Genomic DNA, 22,531 nt, shown 5'->3' with positions numbered 1-22,531 from the left:
ATGCATCCAGCCAAAATCCTGTGAGAGCTTATGGATAGCTCAGTAGTTTAGGCACCCTGAAAATAAGACAGGGTCTTCTATTTATCTTTGCTCCAAAAATGCATTAGGTCTTATTTTCAGTGGATGTGCATAATAATTATTTTTTTCATGTACATTTTCATCTACATTTAGTCACATACAGTCCTGTCATCTGGTTGCTGCACAAGGGTGGAGGCCGGGGTTTCACTCAACTTATTTTGGGGGTAGGGCTTTTTATTACAGTACAAGCATCCTGAAAAATTATACTAGGGCTTATTTTTAGGTTAGGTCTTATTTTCAAGAAAACAAGGTATATGGTTGTGGAGCCAGAGGTTGGGAGTTCAATTCCCAGCCTCATGCCTCCATGACTGGGGCTGGACTTGATGATCTATAGGGTCCCTTTCAGCTCCGCAGTTCTAAGATTATCTTTGAGGGGGTGGCAGGCCCTTCAAGATCAAGAGTTTTCTTCCCTGGGCTTCCAGTTATGTCTTTTGGTTGCTGTGGAACTTCCTTTCTCAAAAACGTCTTAGTTTCAACCTGGATGGGTTGACTGGGTTGCCCCCACCCACCCACCCAAGAATAATTTTTTTCTTGTTGGATGCCCAGGTGTGTTTTTAGTACTCACAGTGGCTGGGTTTTTTCCACAATTCTGTTTCATTTGCCGGCAAGAAATTTGTGCTGATTTGGCATTCGAGAACAACATTTATTGTTGCTAGCCAGTGTCCTCTTATTTTTTTCACTCTCCAAATCCTGATTAGGATGCTTGATCTCTATAGAGTGTTGAACTTTAAAATGAAATGCTGGCTAACTACTATTGAAAGAAGTAGAACGGAAAACAAAGAGAAAGTTTATCCTTTCAAAAAGGAAGAATGAAAGGAAGGCATAGGGCCAGGGGGGTCCTATCATTTTCCTCTCTAATACAGAACTATGATGGCTCGCTAGACGATGATAATCCGTTCCACTGAAATCGCTCTTTAGCGAAATCATTGTCTAGCGAAAAGCATTTTCCCATTGGAATGCATTGAAACCTGTTTAATGCGTTCCAATGGGGAAGAATCGGCGTTGTCTAGCGAAGATCGGCCATAGGAAAGCCGCTTTGCGAACCGCTGATCAGCTGTTTAAATCGCTGTCTTGCGAAGCTTAGGTCCCGAAAACACCCGTTTTGCAAGTGCGGAGGGAGCTGTCAACATCATCGTCTAGCGAAAATCGGTTTGCGAAGCAGGGACCAAACATTGTCCAGCGAAATTCCCCCATAGGAATCACTGTTTTGCGAATCGCTATAGCGATCACAAAAAGTCAATGTCTAGCAAAAAAGCTGTCATGTGGGGTAACTGTCTAGCGAGGCACCACTGTATTTATCAGTAGAGTCCCTTCCTGAGAATTTATAGCGCATCTCTGAGGGCTTCAATAGAGATCAAGGTCTCTTGAAGTTAAGCCAATGCTGAGTGATGGTGACCTTTTCGAGGGTTTTCTAGGTAGAGACTACTCAGAAGTGCTTTTTCGTACCCTCTCTCTGGGACTGTGCAGCTTTCCCAAGGCCATACAAGATGGCTATTCTGGGATGCCCAGTGGTTGAACTGAACTCCCAAACCTCCGGCTGGAAATTCATCAGAAAGGATCAATTTCGTTGAGAGAAACGTGAAGGAATCCGGAGAAGAACGTACAGTACGTGAGATGGATTGACTCCATAAAAGAAACCCCTGTCTTGTTGGAATAACTCAATGAGAGGACATTTTGGAGGTCAGAGGAGAGCAGACCAACAACCACAAAAGCCCTTGCTTCGGTTTCTTGCTGCAAAAACCAATCAAGGAACCCAGTGAGACCTGAAAGACGAACACGTTGCCCTGATTCGGCCCCCAGTTTTGAGGAGCCCTGCAAGCGTTTCTGGGTTTTGCCTCCGAGGCAATAATAATAATAATAATAATAATAATAATAATAATAATAATAATAATAATAATAATAATAATAATAATAATAATAAAAATAAAAATAAAAATAAAAATAAAAATAAATAAATAAATAAATAAATAAATAAATAAATAAATAAATAAATAAATAAATAAATTAGGGGGGGAGGGGGAAACGGGGCGCAATGGAAGGCGTGGGGGGGGGGACGGGGAACCCAAGGCAGGAGAGCCGCTTTCCTCGCTGGTCCGACCACCAGATGGCTCCGGCTGGCTGCCTGGCCGAGGCAATGGTGGCGGGATCCTCCTCTTGCTTCCCTCCCGTCTCTCGGGCGACCTCGCGGGGGCTGCGCTTCCTAGAGCAGCGGCGGCGGCGGAGCCGGAGGAGAGATCCGGTCAGTGGCGTCTATAGAGATGGAGAGCTGGGGGGCGGGGGAGAGATCGAGGGGGGGGCGCCCCGTCTGGAAAAAGTGTGGGGGGGAGAGAGAGCAGGAGGGAGCGGCTCAGACCCCTGGGGGCCCGAGGCAGCCCCAAAGGAGGGGAGTCGATCGCAGCTCCCCCTCCTACTCCCCGCTTTGCAGAAACCAAGGAGTCTAGAAATATTTTGGGGGGGGGAAGATCACCCACCGCCCCCCCCAATTAGCCCTTTGTTGCATGCATCTGCAAAAGAGAGCCAAGCTTGGGGGGAGGGAGGGAAGGTAACACAAAGCCACAACGCTAAGATCGTTGCTGGAGATCTTTTATTTTGTTTTTGATTTGATTTCATTTGCAAAAAGGGGTGTCGCGGACCTAATTGCTTCTTTTGCATTTCGGTTTGGAGGGCGGGGAGGGGTGGGGTGGGGGGGGTCTGTGCAGGGTAACCAGATATAAAGTTTGCAAGTTATGGGTGTGTGTGTGTGGGGGGGAGAGGTTTTGAACGCACTTCCTCTTGGGACAGTGGGTGCGTAGGTGGGAGGGTGGCTCTCTCTCTCTCTCCCTGGACCCTCGTGTGCATGTCCTTCTAGGAGAGAATAAGTTGGGTTCAAAAGGGGGACAGGATGGGTGCAGTGATCAGGATGAGGGAGGGGAGGACACAGGAAACTGAGGAAAGGTGCTGAGCGGGGTGTGAAGGAAGGCCCTGCATGCAAACCCACCTTTTTGGTTTTTCATTCTAATTGTTGAGAGCAAACCCTAGTACAGTAGTTGTAAATAGGCAGGGGTGACATTGTCCTTTAGGAAGGGTTCTCCCCCCCCCCCCCCCACGAACAATAACAACAAAGTGATGATTTTTGAAACAAAAAAGGGGGAGAATGGAAGGTGAGCCCCCACAGGAAAACACCCATGCAGCTGAGAAGTTGGCTAGAACATACATTGGGTTTTCTCCAAGGATCTGTACACACAAAGAGTCTTGGTTTGGTGTTGAGCCCACTGCCCTGGCTGAGTTTTCTTCTGAAATTAAATGGCCAGGGTGGGGCTCGTTTGGTTACTTAAAAGAGTGGAGGACACTCCGCCAGAGATCTTGTTTTCACTCCTATAGGGAGCTGGGCTGGGGTTTCTCGTCCCGTGGATTCAGGATTGGGTCCAGGGCTTGTTGGGTAACCTCAGGGCCGGCCCTGTTCTTAGGCAGAGTGAGGTCTCCATCTCCAGGAGCGGGCAGTGGGGGGGGGGCATGGATGACAGGTCCCTGGCTGTTCCTTGCAAACCATTTTCTCCATCTTTTGGGAAGCTGTGTAACACACCCCCCCCCGAAGTCCTGTCTGGGGCCCCTAAACTCTCAGGCCTGAAATTGCATCCTGTATCTTGGAGTTGCCAGAGGAAGAGTGGACTGCTGTCCGAAACAGCACCTGTGGGAGAAGGAAAGCGCAACCTGGTCCTTCATTTCTGCCCAGTCCGCATTGGTAGGCAGACTGGGTAGAAGCCCTTTTGCCACCTGAGGTGGGGAGAGAACCACCGGCGGTCCCCCCCCCGGTTGCCCCTACACCTCCCCACTCACCACATAAGATGAAGGTGGCAAGAATTCCTGTTACCCTGTTTCCCCCCAAAATAAGGCCTAACCTGAAAATAAGCCCCAGTATGATTTTTCGGGGTGCTTGTAATATAAGTCCTGCGCCAAAAATAAGCCCTAGTTAAGTGAAACCCTGCCCTCCACCCTTGTGCAACAGCTAGAAGAAGATGACGTGACGGTAAAATAAAACATCCCCTGAAAATAAGCCCTAATGCATTTTTTGGAGCAAAAATTAATATAAGACCCTGTCTTATTTTTGGGGGGAAACGTTAGTTGCCTCCCTGTTGATGCCAGGTCCCCGGCCAGCCCGTTGTTCAGCTGGATATATGCCCAGTGCTAGGGCTTTCATGAGGAAGGATCTCAGTCACCTTTTGTTCAGGCTAAATATTAGTTATTTGATTTTCTTTTTTTACCTCACTTTCTCTTTAAAAGGGACCCAAGGTGGCTTAAAGAGGCAATATTTAAAAGCTTAAAAAAACCAGTAAGTTATACAAACATATTAAAAGAATCAAATACCACACTAAAAATGGTAAACAGAATGAATGCCATAACCGGATTCAAAACAGTAAACCCAACTCCTTCAGTGGTTCCTCACAGGACTGGTGGCCTTAACTTTGGTCTGGACACATCCAGTTGGATGCAACCAAGGACCTCTGATGTTCAGCATCCTGTTTCGCCAGTGGCCAGCTCATTTTAGAGGCCTATGAAGAGGACACAGTGGGCCATTAAGGTCCCATTAAAGTGGTTTGGCACTGAGGGTTAAACCGTAGAAGCCTCTGTGCTGCAAGGTCAGAAGACCAGCCGTCGTAAGATCGAATCCAGGCGACGGGGTGAGCTCCCGTCACTTGTCTCAGCTCCTGCCAACCTAGCCGTTCGAAAGCATGTAAAAATGCAAGTAGATAAATTGGTACCACCTCGGTGGGAAGGTAACGGCATTTTGTGTCTAGTTGCGCTGGCCACGTGACTACGGAAACAGTCTACGGACAAACGCTGGCTGTACAGCTTGGAAACGGGGATGAGCACCGCGCCCTAGAGTTGGACACGACTGGACTAAATGTCAAGGGGAACCTTTACCGCTCTTAATGACTGCTAGTTGCACAGGGTTAGCCACCATCGACAAGTTCTGTGTTGCTGCTTTTGGTATTATTCTGGTTTCTGTTTGGAAAAAAAATACATATGTTTCATTTCTGTTTGTAAACCAACTCAAGAAGCCTCTATCTGGATGCAGTTGCTAATAGGAATGTGAAGGGTATACGGGGAGCAGAGTACAGTATGTACAATATCGTCATTGTTGTTTAGTCGTGTCCGACTCTTCGTGACCCCATGGACCAGAGCACGCCAGGCCCTCCTATCTTATTTTTCTTTGCAGCATTGGACTTTCCTTTCACTTCCAGGCACGTCCACAGCTGAGCATCCTTTCGGCTTTGGCCCAACCACTTCATTAGCTCTTGAGCTACTTGTACTTATCCTCCTCTCTTTCTCAGTAGCATGTTGGACGCCTTTCGACCTGAGGGGCCCATCTTCCAGCGTCATATGTTTTAGCCTTTTGTTTCTGATCATGGGGTGTTCTTGGCAAAGATACTGGAGTGGCATTGCCATTTCCTACTCCAGGTGGACTGCGTTTAGTCGGAACTCTCCACTATGTCCTGTCTGTCTTGGGTGTCCCTGCACGGCATAGCACATAGCTTCTCTGAGTTACTCAAGCCCCTTTGCCACGACAAGGCAGCAATCCATGAAGGGGGATGTAGGATATAGTGCACGTTTATTTGTCTTTGTGAAACCAAACTTAAAAGAAAATAAATCAAGATCCATACAAAACTACCTTTCTGATTTCACCTTTTTTTTCTTTCCTTGACAGATTTGGCACAATGATGTGTGTTTTTCTCTTTGGAAATTTCCCTCCTCCTGGAGGAAGAGAGGTGGCTGCAGCAGAGCCGGTTCAGGTAGAGGATGGACTGGCGGGGGTGACTGTACCACTTAGCAGGGTGAAAATCACAATCAAATCGACCCAAGGGGGTGGGCTAGGTGAGACTGCATTTTTTAAAAGTCTTTTTCTTCTTTCAAGGCACCACCTTTTTCCTTTGAAGAGGTGGCCGTCTATTTCACCGAAGAGGAGTGGAAGCTTCTGGATGCAGAGCAGAGGGATCTGTACTGGGATGTCATGCAGGAAAACTATGAGAATGTGGCGTCCTTAGGTAAGGAGCACGCCCCACAACTCCGCCAGAGTGGTGGCAACAAAATGTTGCAGCGCCGCGGGCTCCCATTAAGCAGCCAGCCAGCCAGCTCACTCCGTCCTCTTCTAAAGCAATGGTTCCCAACCTTGGGTCGCCAGATGTTCTTGGACTACAATCCCCAGAGGCCTTCGCCACTCGCTGTGCTGGCCATGACCTCCGGGAGTTGTAGTCCAAGAATATCCGGGGACCTAGGGTTGGGAACCACTGCCCTCGTAGTTTGGGGGACTCCAGTGTGCCCTCTTTCCCTCTCCATCGGAAGGGCCATTGGGAAGTTGTCTACTTCTGTGAATCCTTCCTAGTTTTAAACCAAGAAGGGACATGGCAAAGCACCAGTGCCTTTGATCTTTGTGTTTTAATCACCCTTCTTTGTAATACTAAAGCTTGGAGGCAAATCCATTGCAATCAGTTATTCTGGAGCCTACTGTCTTTGCTGATTGCAAGGTAGTGGCCATCTGATGAACATTTTAACCTTTTCCTTGTTGTGTTCCTGTGGGATCTAGCCATTCCAATTCCTAAACCCGAGTTGATCTCCCGGCTGGAGCGAGGGGAGGAGCCATGGATCCCAAATCCCCAGATGACAGAGGACAAGAAAATCCCCGTGAACATTTACGAAGGTGAGAGAAAAGATGTTAGGGGGCTTGTAAACCCAAGCAAACAAGCACTGTTTCCCCAATGGAAAGGGCCTTTTTCAGCCCAGGGACTAAATTTAGGAAGGGTTTTTTCTTTGGAGGGAGGCGACATTTGAACGGTGGGCAGGGCTAAAGCCAAGTAGGAGAGACCATTTGTAATTCTTATCAATGTGGGCACTTTTGCACCCAGTGGATGAAGCGTAGAATAATTATTTGCCTGTTTACTTTCATGTATGCAACCAGGGCAGTGAGTTTTAGGCCTCAAGCCAGAACTTAGTTCTTGAGGTTTAAGGATTTATTTCTGATCCCGAATCAGAAATAACAATAGAAAGATATTTCCAGCCCCATAGACCTCTTAACGTCTTCCATTCATTCTCCAAAATGGTGGAGTATTCCCTTGCTGGGAATTATAGTTGGGGCCCTCGCAGCAAGGAAGAAACCACAGCCTCTCAAACTTCCAGGAAATTCCATCAGTTTGTGACTGGACCGCTTTGGTGGAAACTACAAATGGTTGTGTAGTGGAGGAGAGCTTTGTGAATTCCAGCTGGCTTATAATGGATGCCTGCTGATGGTTCCTTTAGAAATCCCCATCGTCATGGAAATGAAGAGCAGGAGGTGAAAAGATACCCATTGAAATGCATGAGCTGCCGTGGTTGAATCCTCCATGGGGGATTATGCAAATAGGGCGGAGGTGGGGATGTCCCCCTTTGCATGCCAAGCAGAATTCCTCCTTATTTTGTGAAGAAATGGATTGAAATATATGTATGCATGTGTCTTGTGTTTGTGCGCCCATGCTGGGCTTAGGATTTTGGGTGCACCTAGTAATGTACAGTGCAGTGGTGTGGTGTTTAGAGCAATATTTCCCAAATTCTTGGCTGCATAGAGCACTGGTTCTTAACCTTGGGTTACTCAGGAGTTTTGGACTGCAACTCCCAGAAGCCTTCACCACCAACTGTGCTAACTGGGGTTTCTGGGAGTTGCAGTTCAAAAACATCCGAGTAACAAAGGTTAAGAACCACTGGCATAGAGGACGGAAAAAAAAAGAATTTTCGTGGTCTGAGTTCTCACCAGAGTTGCTCATTTTAAATCTCCCGAGATTTATTGAGAGACAAGACCTCCCTTGCCTTGGAAATGTACACCTTTCTGGGGCTTGAGAGACATTTCAGGATGATAAACTTTTAAAGGCATAAGAGCGAAATAGAATTTAAAACATACACAATGTTTTTTAAGTAAGCAAAGCAAAAGCAAAGTGTGTTCTCAAACCAAGAAAACAATACCGAACTGAAGAAGAAAAACAGCCACCCACAAATAAATGTATTTCTGCCATTCATCAAAGGGGTCACGGACCGCATGGTCCGTGAAAAAACACAACCTTCAGAGAATATTCAGGCCCACCTCAAAAATACAACAAATATTTCGGTCAGCAAAGGACAAAATGGAACCCCTCACCACTGCAGGAGTATACCAGATACCTTGCAGTTGTGGCAAGGTATACATTGGAACCACAAAACACAGCATCCACACCAGAATCAAAGAACATGAAAGACACTGCAGACTAAAACAACTGGAAAAATCGGCAGTAGCTGAACATGCCTTAAACAAGCTAGACATGAAATTCTATTTCAAAATACTGAAGTACTGGACAACACCAACAATCTTTATGTTAGACTGCACAGGGAAGCCATTGAAATCCACTAACAGCAGCAGAGCTCCAACAAAAAAAGAAGAAAGTTTAAAACTCAACAAAGCTTGGCTCCCAGCACTGAAAAATACAGCCTGCAAAAGGTCAACGAACTCTACCCAGCCACAAGGATTGGTGATCACTGCATACATAATACTAGGTAATGACACCCATCAATCACAGTGACAGACCATCTCCCCCCCTTATCACAACAATACAGTGGTGCCTCGCATAGCGAGGTTAATCCGTTCCGGATTAACCTTCGCTATGCTGAAGCATCGCTGAACGGGGCAGCGATTTCCATTGGAACGCATTAAACATCGTTTAATGTGTTCCAAATAGGGCAAATACTCACCGTTCAGCGAAGCTTCTTCATGGCCGGCAGCCATTTTCGCGCCCTCGCCTCGCTTAACGAGGGCGCGAAAACGCTGCGCGCGGCAATTTTAGGCCATTTCCCGGCTTCCGGCGGCCATTTTGGCCGCCGAACAGCTGATCGGCGGGGTCGTTTTGCGAAGATCGGTAAGCGAAACGCTTACCCGTCTTCGCAAAGCGAATTTTTCCCTATAGGAAAAACGTTGTGCGATCGCATTAGCGATCCGAAAAAACGGATCGCTATGCGATTTAATCGTTATACGGTGCGCTCGTTAAGCGAGGCACCACTGTACACCCATAACAAAAAAAACCCCCTGATCAACATAATCACCCAATCTCCTGAAAAGGACAAAAAACTGATCCCACATCTACAAATAACTATCCCATACACGACACCAAAACACAGAGTTCAAATTCCTGTCCTCTGAAGATGCCGGCCACAAAGACTGGCGAAACATAGGAAGAAAAACTTCCAGAACACGGCCAAACAGCTTGAAAAACCTACAACAACCAAAGTGTGTGCTGCTTATATACCGCCCCATAGTGCTTCAAGCACTCTCTGAGCAGTTTACAAATTAATTACGCAGGCTACACATTGCACACGAACCCCCAGCGAGCTGGGTACTCATTTTATTACCGACCTCGGAAGGATAGAAGGCTGAGTCAACCTTGAGCCAGCTACCTGGGATTGAACCCCGGGTCGTGAGCACAGTTTTGGCTGCAGGACAGCGGTTTAACCACAGAGCCATAATGGTTACTTTTTGTTTTGTTCTTATTGTTGTATTCTTTTAATTGGGGTTTATGACTATATCATTATAAAGTACGTAAGTTAAAAAAAAGTATGTTTTCAAAAGAGAAGGGGGGAACCAAAGGAGGGGATTTGTAGAAATGAATTGAAATGGAGACTAAGGGAATGTGTGTTTCTACGTAATTCTTCCAATACTTTCAGTACCTCTGTTGTACTGAATTGTGGTCACGTGGTTTATATCCCAGGACAAATGTTCCAAGAACTTTTAGCGGTACCCGTTTATTTCCTCCTATTTGTGTCATTATGGCTGGCTACACCATGGTACCGGTTTATTTTCTCTCTTGCTTCAAGGGGCAATTTAGTCCCTTAAATTTATATTTTAAAATAAGAATAATATTTATCGATACATCAGTGTATCTGAAACAAGGCTCCCTCTACGGTGCGTGACTCCACAACTGTGCTTGACTTCTCCCCTCCCTCCGGAGAGCTTCCCTGTGCACGCACAGCGATTGTTTTCCAGCCCCTTTGGTTCCTGTTGCAACAGAACTCCATGCACATGGGGGGTGGGAGGCAGATTCGCACACAGGAGAGTGGAAATTAGAGGGAACGTTGATCGGGGAGGGGGTTCTGTTTAGGAGGTCGTCCCTCTGTTGCAGTGGCTGCTCCTGCAGAAATGCATTGCTCTCACTGGACTTGGGATTCCCTGCAGCAGTACTGATCATTGTTTCCCCCCCCCCCAGTAACATTGGCAGACTAGCGTTTCAATGTATCTTCCCATAAAATAATTTTAAAAATTGCTTCCCAGTAATATAATGGTATAGCCCTCCCAGTGACCTATTTTTACCAATGTACACTATTAGGTACAAAAGCTGTTTAAAAATAATGTTTGTGCCGCGGTAATGGTGGACACCTTCCTGGCTTCGATTCTGAAAAGAAGGAAGGCAGGTGCTGAATTGTGGGAAGGACCAAAACTACCAGATCTGTCTCAGATCTCTCACTGTTTCAGTGTTAAAAATCTGACTGAATTCCTGTGTATTCCACTCTGTTAATGCTGAATTAAAGTTGGTACCTCTTTTTTTTTAACTTTCTTGAGAGTTTCCTGGCTTTAACATATCTCTGGCAAGCTGGTAGAAGCTGCTTCTTTCCATAATGGGAGGAAGTGGACGTCTTGAATTTGGCCAGGACACATTGAATAGAATTTTGTTTTCTGACTGTTTGTAAAGAATATGCCAAAATTCAAACATTTTTTTTTCTTATTTGAGACTGAAAAAGAACTGTAAGCAGAACTTTAAAAATCAAAATATGTGGGAAAATGTGAGTACAGGAGGACCTTGTGTCCGTGGGTGGGTATCCATAGTTTCACTTATCTGTGGTCTGAAAAAATTAAAAATGCTAAAACAAAAAAAAAAGAAAAAATACATATTTTCATGATAGATTTACCAGAGCTGGCCACTAGAAGGAGCCAGAGACTTATCCTGTGTATTCTTGTACAGTAGTTGGAATACATAGAATGGTCTTTTGTTCCCTCTAGTGGCCAGTTCTGGTAATACATGCTGAAAATACTTTTTTAATGGACTTTTTTCTTTTACCATGTTGTGAATAGTGTTTGCTATTACCCACTGTTTTCAGGAGGGCTTGGAACCAATTCCACATGGATATGGGGGTCCTATTGTAATCTGGTTCTATATGGTCCTCACTTAGGATGATTATGAAGTATCCCTATCCAGAACAAGGACTCGTGCGGAGAGTCTTCCTTTCGGCTTCTCACCTGCATTTACCTTTCCTGTCCCTTTTCTCTCTTCTAGGAAATGATTTTTCTTTCAGCTCCTCTTCAATCCCAACCAGCGAAGTCATTGTGAAGGAGTTCAAGGAGGAGATTGTGGAATCGAATCTCTCGAATCGCGGGAGTCCCACGTGGGCTTTGCTGAGAGCGCCGGCAGGGGCCGCCTCCTTGAACCTGGAGACCCGGTGTGGGTTGCAGAGGCAGTGGGAGGCCCAGCCGGGGAACCTGTGGCGGGAGCCCTCCCGGCACCTCCGGGCCGCCAACTCCAAGCGGAGCATGTTCCACGTGGGGCGGAAGAAGCTCATGTGCCCCGAGTGCGATCGGTGGTTCCACTGCAAATCTGAATTTTTGCTGCACTGGCGGACTCACACGGGAGAGAAGCCTTACGAGTGCCTGGCGTGCGGGAAGCGCTTCATTCAGAGCTCCCACCTGAGCGCCCACCGGCGCATCCACACGGGGGAGAAGCCCTACGAGTGCCCCAAGTGCGGGCGGAGCTTCAACCGACGCTCCACCCTGACGGAGCACCTGCGCATCCACACGGGGGAGAAGCCTTACAAGTGTCTCCAGTGCGGGGAGAGCTTCCGCTGGCGGCCCTACCTGACCAAGCACCAGAGGGCCCACCTGGGAGGAGGGAACGTTCCCTATAAAGGCCTTGAGAACGGAGAAGCCATGCTGGAGGGCTCATTGCTTGCTCCTTCGCATCAGGGAATTCTCACAGGTGAGACAACTTTAAAATTAAAAAAAAAGAAGATGTGAAGTTACTTTTGCTAATTCAGGAGTTGATATTTATTCAATATGCCGGTGAATTCTCCTTTTTATTTATGCATTTATTTCAGATATTTTTAGCTTCACTTTTCTCCTTAAAAAGGAGCTTACATCATGACAATATTTAAAATATATTTAAAATATTTGACTTTATTTTTATTATAATTTTCTGTTTTCCCATCTTGAGCACTACTAAGCATTACTAATTACTGTTGTTTTGAATTGTTTCTAACTGTTCTGGTTTACAGTGTTTGATGGAACCAGCCCGGAGTAGACTTTGTCTAAAAGGACGGGATAGAAATCTAATAAATACATAAATAAAAATAAATAAATAAATAAAAACTAAAAATGCTATATGCTTCTCCCTTCGACAATGGTGGAGTGAGGGGCTCTGAACCCCACCACCCCAAATCCGTGCATAACTACAAAGCATAAAGTGTTGATTAACATACAGTACATATCTCCAGATCTCTGCTGCCCCCAGCCGGCATCAGCCTCCCAGCATGCTCCAGCACCCTCTCAGGCCACCACGTGGAGCCACCATGACGGGAGAGTTGCCCGGCTAGGCCACAGCCATCAAACCGGAGACGGCCACACTGCCAACAACAGGAGCCTCAGTAAATCTGAGATCCACCTTTTTAAAGTCACTTCCTGGAGACAAATAGCAACACAGTACTGATTGAATATTTATTTATTGAATAGTTGTGTTTTTTTAAAGTCCATATAGCACCAAAACTGCGCTGCTCACAGACCTCTGCAATTCAAGGGGGAAGTGTAGTGTCTTTTCCAGGGAGTGTTAAAAGCAAAAGCAAATTGTGCTGCTTATATACCACCCCATAGCGCTTAAAGCACTTTCTTGGGGGTTTACAATTTAGTTATGCAGGCTAGACATTGCCTGCCCCTGTAAGCTGGGTACTCAGTTTACCGACCCGGGAAGGATGGAAGGCTGAGTCAACCCTGAGTCAGCTACCTGAGCTCATTAGGATTGAACTCAGGCAGTGAGCAGAGTTTTGTCTGCAGTACTGCAGGTTAACCACTGTGCCACTGGGCTCTGTTGCCTTCCCCTGGTGTGTCTCACGTGTGACAGCCTCAGCTTAGAAATTTTAGCCTGTAGGGAAACCTCAGGCTTGAATTGGTCTAATTTGTTAATTATATGCTGTCAAGTTGGAACTGACTGACAGCAAACCTCAGAGGCTTTCAAGGTAAAGGTGAGATAGTTAAGGAGTGGTTTTGCCAGCTCCACACCCTCGGTGAGTTTCCATTGCTGAGTGAGGAACCAGACCCAGACCTGCTGAGGCCTAGTCTGTCTCTCTGTCCATGATACCGCGCTGGGTTCTCTGATTTGATCTAGCAGCCACTGATTTGATTTTCCAGTGGTCCCACAGTATCAGTAAAGTTTTAATCCAATGCCCCATTGCTATGAACCAAGGATTTTCCCCTCTCTGTTTTCCTCATTCTGCAGCTTTCATAGTACAGTGGTGCCTCGCTTAACGATTGCCCCACATTACGACAAATCAGCTTTATGACAATCTTTTTGTGATCGCAAAACGATGATCTAAATGGGGGAATTTCGGTTAGCGATGATCGATTCCCTGCTTCGGGAACCGATTTTCGCTTTATGACGATCAAAAACAGCTGATTGTCGGGTTTTCAAAATGGCCACCGGTTGCTTAAAATGGCTCCCCGCTGTGCTTGTGGTGGATTCCTTGTTATACAGACAGCGAAAATGGCCGCCATATGGAGGATCTTCGCTGGACTGTGAGTTTTTACCCCATTGGAACGCATTGAATGGGTTTCAGTGCATTTCAATGGGGTTTTTAATTTTGGTTTACGATGTTTTTGCTTAACGGCGATTTTCCTAGAACGGATTATCTTTGTTAAACGAGGCACCACTGTAATTGGGAATATCAAACTAGGAGTGATCTTGGCCTGCCTCTCTAACCTGATTTCCTGTTCCCGTTCGATAACATCTGTAGGTCATCTGGCGACTGATAAAAGGTGGGGAACCAGTGCATGGTATGTATTCTTTTTCATGTTCTTTTCTCTCCTTGGCGCAGGTGGCGCAGTGGGGGGTGGCCCCACGGAGGCCAGTCCCCAGCACACGCCCTCTGTGGGGGCCGAGCAGTGTGATGGGGCAGAGCTTCACCCCGAGACGCCAGGCGCGTGGGTCCCGTCGCCTGAGAGGCCCATAAAGAGGGAAGCCGTTCCACGTCCGGAAGGCAACGACGTGACCGACGTCAGCCAGATCAAGATTGTGCAGGTGGAGAAGAAGCACGTGTGTCACGAGTGTGGGAAGGCCTTCCAGTACAAGTTTGAACTGGTGAAACATCACCGGACCCACACGGGGGAGAAGCCTTTCGAATGCCTGGCGTGCGGGAAGCGCTTCTTCCAGAGCACCCACCTCAACGCCCACCTGCGCATCCACACGGGGGAGAAGCCCTACGAGTGCCCCAAGTGCGGGCGGAGCTTCAACCGCCGCTCCACCCTGACGGAGCACCTGCGCATCCACACGGGGGAGAAGCCTTACAAGTGCCTCCAGTGCGGGGAGAGCTTCCGCTGGCGGCCCTACCTGACCAAGCACCAGCGGGCCCACCTCGGAGAGAACGCCTACAAGTATCTCAACTGCGGAGAGAGCCTCTACGACAGTGCCTCCTTTCCTGGACCTCAGGAGGGAATCCAGCCAGGTGGGGAAGAAAAAAAAAAAACGTCTAAGATCACAGTGGTTCCCCCATCTTGGAGCCCCAGGTGGTTCTTGGACAACAACTCCTAGAAATCCTGGGATCCTAGAAAATCCTAGAAATCCAAGCGAGTGGAGGAGACTTCTGGGAGTTGTAGTCCAAGAACACCTGGGGACCCCAGGTGGAGAACCACTGATCTAAGAGACAACCCTCCAGTTCAAACAGAGCCTGCTTGTTTTCTGTGCAGAACATCCCCATGGGAATGTGGGACTACCGTGGTGGTGTTGCTGACTTCGGTTCAGATCCTCTCAGCCCTAGCATAGGCAGGGCCAAGGAATTATGGGAGTTGCAGTCCCAACAGCAGAGAAGGGCCACAGTTGCTCACATCTGCAGTAGGCTGTCCACAATTCAAGTTCTTGTCAGCATTAAGGTCAATCCTCGTCCTTAGGGGCCATGGCATCAGTTCTTGACTTGCAGCAACTCATTTCAGAGTTTTCCCAGTAAGAGAATACTCAGAAGTGCCGGATCCTTTTCTTCTTAGGGTCCATGCCCAGGGACTGTGCGGCTTGCCCAAGGCTACACAGGCTGACTCTTCTTGCAGGAGGCACCGTGGGGAATCGAACTCCAAGCCTCTGTGGTTCCGCAGTCAAATATCTAAACCACTGAGCTTGTATCCAGCCAATTAAAGTGAAACCTGGTTTTAATCCCAACTGGAATTGACCCACTGAAATGAGTGGGATTTATTTATTTAAAACATTTTCACCCTGCCTTTCTCTTTTTAAAAAGAACCCAAGACAGCTTACATCATTAAAAGACAATATTAAAACTAACAACAGAGAGTATACAAATACTAAAAAGGATCAAACAAATAACCATACTAAAAAAAAACATAAGGGACACAAAACATATTCAAAGCAGTAAAGTACAACAATCCATTTAAAAAACCCACTCAGGGAGACAGTCGATCGGTTGGAAAGCTTGCCTGAAGAGAAAGGTCTTTATCTGCTTGCAGAAGGACAGCAAAGATGGGGGCCAGCCTGGCGTCCTGTGGGAGGGAGTTCCAAAGTCTGGGAGCAGCATCCACAGCAAGTCATTTTAAATAGTCTCATCTGGTCGGGGCTGAAATTGTATTTAGACCTTAGTAGTTCTACTTTTTAACTGCATGATTTGAATAGGGAGGGCTTGCTTCACTCCCAAATACTCTCTCCCAAAGTATTGTACATAGAATTTCACCAAAAATGAGAAAACAGGTCTTTGCCACCAAGTACATAGAATCTAAAATTTGACGCAGAGGAGACAGTCGAAGAAATGGGTGGAAATGGAGATGGAGGCAGGGGAACAGCATGTAAATAAAGATTAAATGTACTGTGTGCATAATTCCTGCTGAAATCTCAGAAATTGAGAGGGCTAGGTTGACTACAAAGTCACGGTTTGTGTCTCCAGCGTATATCCTTTCTCTTCCCCGAAGTAAGTGATGCAAAATAGCTTTTAAAAAAATAGCCACCGCTGAATAACAAATGCAAAATAACAGAAGTTAATGCTGGTTTTCTATTTATAGAGTTTTGTGATTTCTTCATATTGCATACATTAACCTTTATGGGTGCAGGGCTTTGAGCCGGTAAAGCAGAATTAGTATTCTTTTCAACACATTACAGAATCAGGCTGGGCCTGATTAGCATATAATGTAATGACGAATGTTTATTTGCAAAGCACCAGAAAAGACATACAGTTGTGCCTCGCATTGCGACGTTAATTTGTTCCGCAAAAACCACTGCAGAACGAAAACATTGCTATGCAATATTAAAAAGCCCATAGAAACGCATTGAAACCCCTTCAATGCGTTCCTATGGGCTAAAAACTCACCGTTCAGTAAAAATCCTCCATAGCGCGGCCATTTTCACTGCCTCTTAAGCGAGGAATCCGTCCCTAAACACAGCGGGTGGCCATTTTGTTTACCTGGTGGCCATTTTGAAACCGCCGATCAGCTGTTTTAAAATCGTCGCTTTGCGATGCTCGGTTCCCGAAGCAGGGAACTGAGCATCGCAAAGGGAAATTCCCCCATAGGGAACATCGCAAAGCGATCGCTTTTGCGATCACAAAAAATGCGTCGCAAAGCGATTTCATCACTAAACAGAGTGATCACTATGCGAGGCACCACTGTACTGTAAAACCTTTTAGATGGTGGCTGTGCAGGAATCTGTGAGGAGAAAGGAAGGAGCTGAAGAGGTGATGTCAAAGGGTTCCCTCACTGAATGGATGTGGATGAAATTTTTCTTCAGAAAATGTTCCTTGCAAAACAGACACCCCACCTCAGACCTTGAGACACAGAGCCAAAACTTTTCCAATTCTTTTTTGAATTTCTCTCTTTCTCTTTCTCAAACCAAGGCCACACTTCATAATGGTAAACAAAAGCAACACCAAAACCACGTTCAAAGCAACCAGGCGCATCCACCCATGTAAAACCTCCACTCAGGCAACCAGTCGTTAAGGGAAAGCCTGCTTGAAGCCTGGCCCCATCTTTGCTGTCCTTCCTCAAGGGGACAAAGACCTTTCTCTTCAGGCAAGCTTCCCCTCAGTGACTGGACAACTGAGTGGGTTTTTTTTTAATGGATGGTTATACATTACTGCTTCAACTGTGTTTTAGTATTGCTTCTGTTTACCATTTTTCAGAGTGGTACTGGTTTGTTCCTTTCTAAGATGTGTATACCCCTTGTTTTTACCTTTAAATGTAGTCTTTTGATGATGTAAGCCACATTTGCATATGCATTGCTTTTAGCTTCAAATATTATCTGTTCCTGTCAGCCGCCTCGGTCCCTTTTGAAGGAGAAAGGGTAAAAATATTTTAAATAATAAATGAATCAAGGCCTGAAGGCCACACAAAGGCCTTGCTAGCTCAGTAGGGACTAGAACCTGCCATTAAAATCATGTAAAGTGGGGGGGGGGGGAAGTCTCAGGGACGCCACTGGGGTAGGAGCTGCACTTGATGCTTCCTGCTGGTGACTCTGAAGACTCAAGCTCGTTCTGCTTTGCAGAGCCCCATCCATTAAATCTGCATAGCTCTGCCGCTCAAGTTCTGTTTGAACCTGGGACCTTGTGCATGCCATGTAGCAGAGTTTGAAATCTCCTTTCCATGAGGTACGTATTTCTGTGAGTCAGGTCTCTGGCTGTGGAGCCCAGTGGTCAGCAGTTCGACTCCCCTCTGTGCCTCCCGGGAGAGGAGAAAGCCCGTGTAGCCTTGGGCGAGCTGTACAGTCCCAGGGTGCCACCAGATGAAGAGGAAGGGTAAACCATCTCTGAGTTCACTGTGTACTCTTTTGAGTCCAGAGAATACTCTGGAAAGAGTTGTCATGAATTGAAATCGGCTCGACAGCCTCTAACTGATCCCTTGATAGACACCGCCAGAGTCCTCCAGCCAGCCGTCGTTAGGCGGAGAGGTCTGGAGATGGTAGTTTAGAGAAGTAACTTCCCAAGTTCTGCAAAACAGATTTTTGCCACCAGTCATCTCCCTCTTTTCATGTACAGTCGTGCCCCGCTGGACGATTACCCTGCTGTACAACAAATCTGCATTACGTTGATGTTTTTGCAATCGTAAAATGATGGTTTAAATGGGGGAATTTCGCTTAGCGATGATCGGTTCCCTGCTTCGGGAACCAATTTTCGCTTTACGACGATCAGCAAACAGCTGATCGTCGGGTTTCAAAATGGCCACCAGCTGAAGAAAATGGCGCCCCACTGTTTTCTGCAACAGATTCCTCGTTTTACAGGCACCGAAAATGGCCGCTGTATGGAGGATCTTCACTGGACAAGCAGGTATTCAGCCCATTGGAATGCATTGAACGGTTTTCAATACGTTTCAATGGGTTGTTTCGTTTCGTTTGACGATGTTTTTGCTCTATTAACATCGTCAAGCGAGGCACCACTGTACATGACAGTAGGTCTGCTCAACGTGGCTCTAGTCTTTAATTCAGTTCAATTTTGTGTAGGTGACAGAATGATAACTGATCACCCAGAGAAAAGTCCTCAGGAGAGACATTTGGCACTGGAGCGACTCAGTGATATGTTACCAGCTGGCTCCAATGGAGAAATTTCCCGGAAGCCTGCAGAGGTCCTTGGTAACAGACAGCAAGCATTGGAACACCCAGCAAAGGAACGAGACGGATCCGGTGAGTATAAGGGGAGATCTGCATTTTATACACGAAGCCTCCTCTTAGTCCTTAGGGCTACAGGGGCAGGTCTTCTGAAATCTTGGCAGTCCGAAGGACACTCCATTCTGCCTATGGGGAAAGTAGGGAGGCCAGAGGATCCAAAGCCCTGAAAAGTTCCTTGCCTATCAAGAACCTAGTCCTCAATGAGGTAGTAAACCCTGCATCTGGGCTGTACTGCTTCAAACTCTTAAGTAGACAGTGTGTTCCTGCACACATACTGTACCCTGATTCATTACACCCAGGAAGGTGTCATGTCAGAGGGAAGGATCCTTGCTTGCTTTTTGGAAACTACTGTCGGATTGGAACCAGATGTGGAAGTAGGTGTTTTCCAACTGAAACCTCAGTAGAGTTGAGCCAAAGACAGGGTTGGGTTTTTCTTTTCTTTTTGATGTGAAACTGGAAGGCAGAAGGAAGTGCTCTGTTGACCTGGCATATGGGTCAGAGATGGTACAAACCCCTGGTTTGGTCCTGTTTGTTTACTGCCACAACAGGGGCTGGGCGGTTTGGTGCTCTGCCCTCTCCAGTGGCAGCCCACAGAGGATGCGGGGCAGGGAAGCCAGGAGGATGCCTCTGAATGGGTGCCTGCTGGAGGAGGCGCGTGCCAAACACCCACTGGGGCCATAAATGAACTGGGACAAATCACTGAACCAACAGCCCGTCCCCATCTCTACTTATGATATACAGCAATGCTCCCCAACCTTGACCCTTCAGATGTTCTTGGACTACAGTTCCCAGAAGCCTTCACCACCACCTCTGCTGGCCAGGATTTCTGAGAGTTGAAGTCCAAGAACATCTGGAGGCCCAAGGTTGGGGACCACTGATATATAGTATTATACCAAATGTAGACAGACCAGAAGCTTGATGTTTCCTCCCACTGGCGGGGGGGGGGGGGGGGAGGGCTGAGTTTACACTACTTGTTATTCCCTTCCACGCCTGAAGAGGGCTCTGTGAGCATCCTCCATTTCAACCCGTTTGCTGAGCTAAGACCCCCCTCCCCAAAATATACTCTTCCTGGGACTCTGAGATGGGCAAGGAGAACAGAACAAGCCCTTGGCAACAGGTGGAAGGAATTTGATAATTAAGCATGGGAGTTTTATATGTCCTGTCCACACATTAACCAGACCTGATCCTGCTTAGCTTCCAAAACCCAACAAGATTATGATGATAATGATTATTGTTGTTGTTGTTGGTATTGTTATTTATACTTATATCCCGCTTTTAAAAAAAATATGAAGCATGCTCAAAGTGATAGGGATGGTTTTTCTTCTTGCTTCCCTGCAGGTGGCTTAAAATGATGCTCCTCCAGCCAGGCGGCTTCTGGTTTCTGCCTTGAATGACTTAAACCATTGGAACACGGAAGGAGCCTGGGATAGGAAAACAGCGTTGGACGGTGCAGGCTCCTGTCCAGAAAGCGGAAAAAAGAGACCTTCCGATCTTGATGGCATCTCGTAGCTGTCCTTTTGAATAGGCTTGAAAACTCAACAAGATCCTTACTGCCTCCTGCAGTATTAACAGCCATTTATTCATCCAACATATATGGATCATGGGAAAAGTAACCCTAACGAAAATATTAATATACTAAGGTCCACCTTTATCTTTTCTTTAAAAGAACAATAATAATAATAATAATAATTTGTATACATTAATTCATGTGCATGTTTTTATGTTGTCACCCAGGCATATGAAAGTATGATGACCAAGGCGTTTGAAACAGTCAGCGGTATGTTTTAATAGAGTTTCATAGAAAGAAGAGGTCCATTTATTTAGATTTCATTACGGCTTAGACTGCATATTCCACAGCTGCCTGTCCAGGATAAGCACAAAAAATTAACATGCAGGCAGAGAGTTCCAGCACTCTTGAGAAGCTTGGTCTTGACAAATTTCTGACCCTTAAGATTTTAAAGAGAGAAGGTTAATTTTGGAATCTGGTAAGCAAGAGAACTGAACAGGAGGATGAGGGGCGGTCAAGTGATGTGGGGTTCCTTTGTTCTGCCCCTAACCATGAATAAATTGAAGAAAGAGAATCAATTATGCAAAAAGATGCAAATACATGCAAATGAACTCATTCACGTCCAATGGAATTCAGTGATGTTACTCCAGAAAGGGTAGATGGGACACAACTGAATTGTGGGGTTCAAATCCACCTTAGGAAATCTTGTTCTGCAGCTCTGATGAATCATCCACATCAAGTTTGCCTTGAATTGCTCTACCTTTTCCAGTGATTTAGGTAACTGGATGCAGATACCTAAAGTTTGGGAGTTTAGTTCCCCTGGGAGAAGAGCCAGCCTGCATAGCCTTGTTCCAAGACTCCCCCTCACCTCAGAAGAAAGGAAGGATAAACCACTTCTGAGTATTCGCTAACTGGAAAACCTGGGGAAAAAAGAGGGTCACCATAAGTCATGCTTAGGAAATGCCAACAATTAACTCTTACACAAACACATGTACACATAACAGGCTTTAGGATGAGCAACTTTACCATTTGGAACATGATCATGTGCATATCATTTTTTCAAATGAAAACTGAAAAACAAATAATCATAATGCCATCAAGTCAATTCTGATGAATCTTCCCTGGGGGGGGGGGTCACCTCTTGTGCAATAGGAAGGCTGGGCCACGAGACTCACACAATGGGACAATTCTGACCTTTTATTTATTTATACCCCACCTTTCTCCTTAAAAGCACCCAGTCGATTTCTGAATGGTGGATCAAGGCTTATCACAACTCCCGTTGAGGGAATGGGCTAAGAATGGGCCGATTCTGCTTGGCAGAATCCTAGGACTTGTGTGGGATATGTAGCAAAACGGTGCTGCGTACACTCGTATGCCCTCTTCTAGAATATTTTGTTTCTTCTCCCTGACCTCAAGTTTCAGAATCCCTCTCCAAAAACACTTGGAAATAAGGAGTTATGAATACATAGTTACTTGTAATTAGCTACTTTGTTAAGCAAGAGCTGTAACTAGTAATTATATTAAATATAACAAGTAGTTACAATGTTATTCTCAGGTGTCACTTTGACCCCTGTTACTTCCATGTAACAATAATTAATGTCTAGTTACAGTGGTGCCTCGCATAACGATTTTAATTGGTTCCAAAAAAAACGTTATGCGAAACATCGTTATGCGAAACGCCATTTTCCATAGGAATGCATTGGAAACCGGTTAATCCGTTCCAATAGGCACGGATTGCCGTCCTTAAGCGAAAAAACCCATAGGAAACATCGTTATACGATACAATGTTTCCTCCATTGGAATGTATTGTAGCTGACTCAATACATTCCAATGGCTTTGCGAAGTCAATTTTTGCAAAATTAAGTGTGTCATAAAAGGGTCAAAAATGGTTTTAAATGCTTGGATTAACTTCTGCACCCTCTAAAACGGATGCAAAAGTTAATTTGGCTTTGATCTGACTTTTCGTTAATTAATGGTGAATTTTTTCCCCCCAACTTTTGACAGCTGTCAAAATCTGACAGCTCCATTATTTCCTATGGGGGAAGAAAAAATTCACAAAAAATTAATGAAGACTCAGCAA

General features: G+C 46.0%; 1 protein-coding gene across 3 annotated transcripts; it reads left to right on the top strand.

The window, feature by feature from the left end:
- The first annotated feature begins 2,165 nt into the window (after positions 1-2,165).
- On the top strand, positions 2,166-21,066 carry LOC110090186 (uncharacterized). Of its 3 annotated transcripts, none has more exons than XM_072988567.2 (8): positions 2,166-2,317; positions 5,765-5,849; positions 5,972-6,101; positions 6,641-6,754; positions 11,376-12,071; positions 14,176-14,802; positions 18,780-18,959; positions 20,283-21,066. In XM_072988567.2, exons 2-8 carry the CDS (start codon positions 5,775-5,777, stop codon positions 20,294-20,296), a joined length of 1,836 nt encoding a protein of 611 aa, XP_072844668.2. In that variant the 5' UTR covers positions 2,166-2,317; positions 5,765-5,774; the 3' UTR covers positions 20,297-21,066. The 3 variants fall into 3 exon arrangements, with proteins under 3 accessions (XP_072844668.2, XP_072844666.2, XP_072844667.2); XM_072988565.2 differs by lacking the exon at positions 2,166-2,317 and adding an exon at positions 2,818-3,218; XM_072988566.2 differs by lacking the exon at positions 2,166-2,317 and adding an exon at positions 3,282-5,008.
- Positions 21,067-22,531: the final 1,465 nt, after the last annotated feature.

This window comes from Pogona vitticeps, chromosome 2 (assembly GCF_051106095.1).
Source record: "Pogona vitticeps strain Pit_001003342236 chromosome 2, PviZW2.1, whole genome shotgun sequence".
NCBI classification, from domain to species: Eukaryota; Metazoa; Chordata; class Lepidosauria; order Squamata; family Agamidae; genus Pogona; species Pogona vitticeps.
This window is presented reverse-complemented; position numbering and strand designations above follow the sequence as displayed.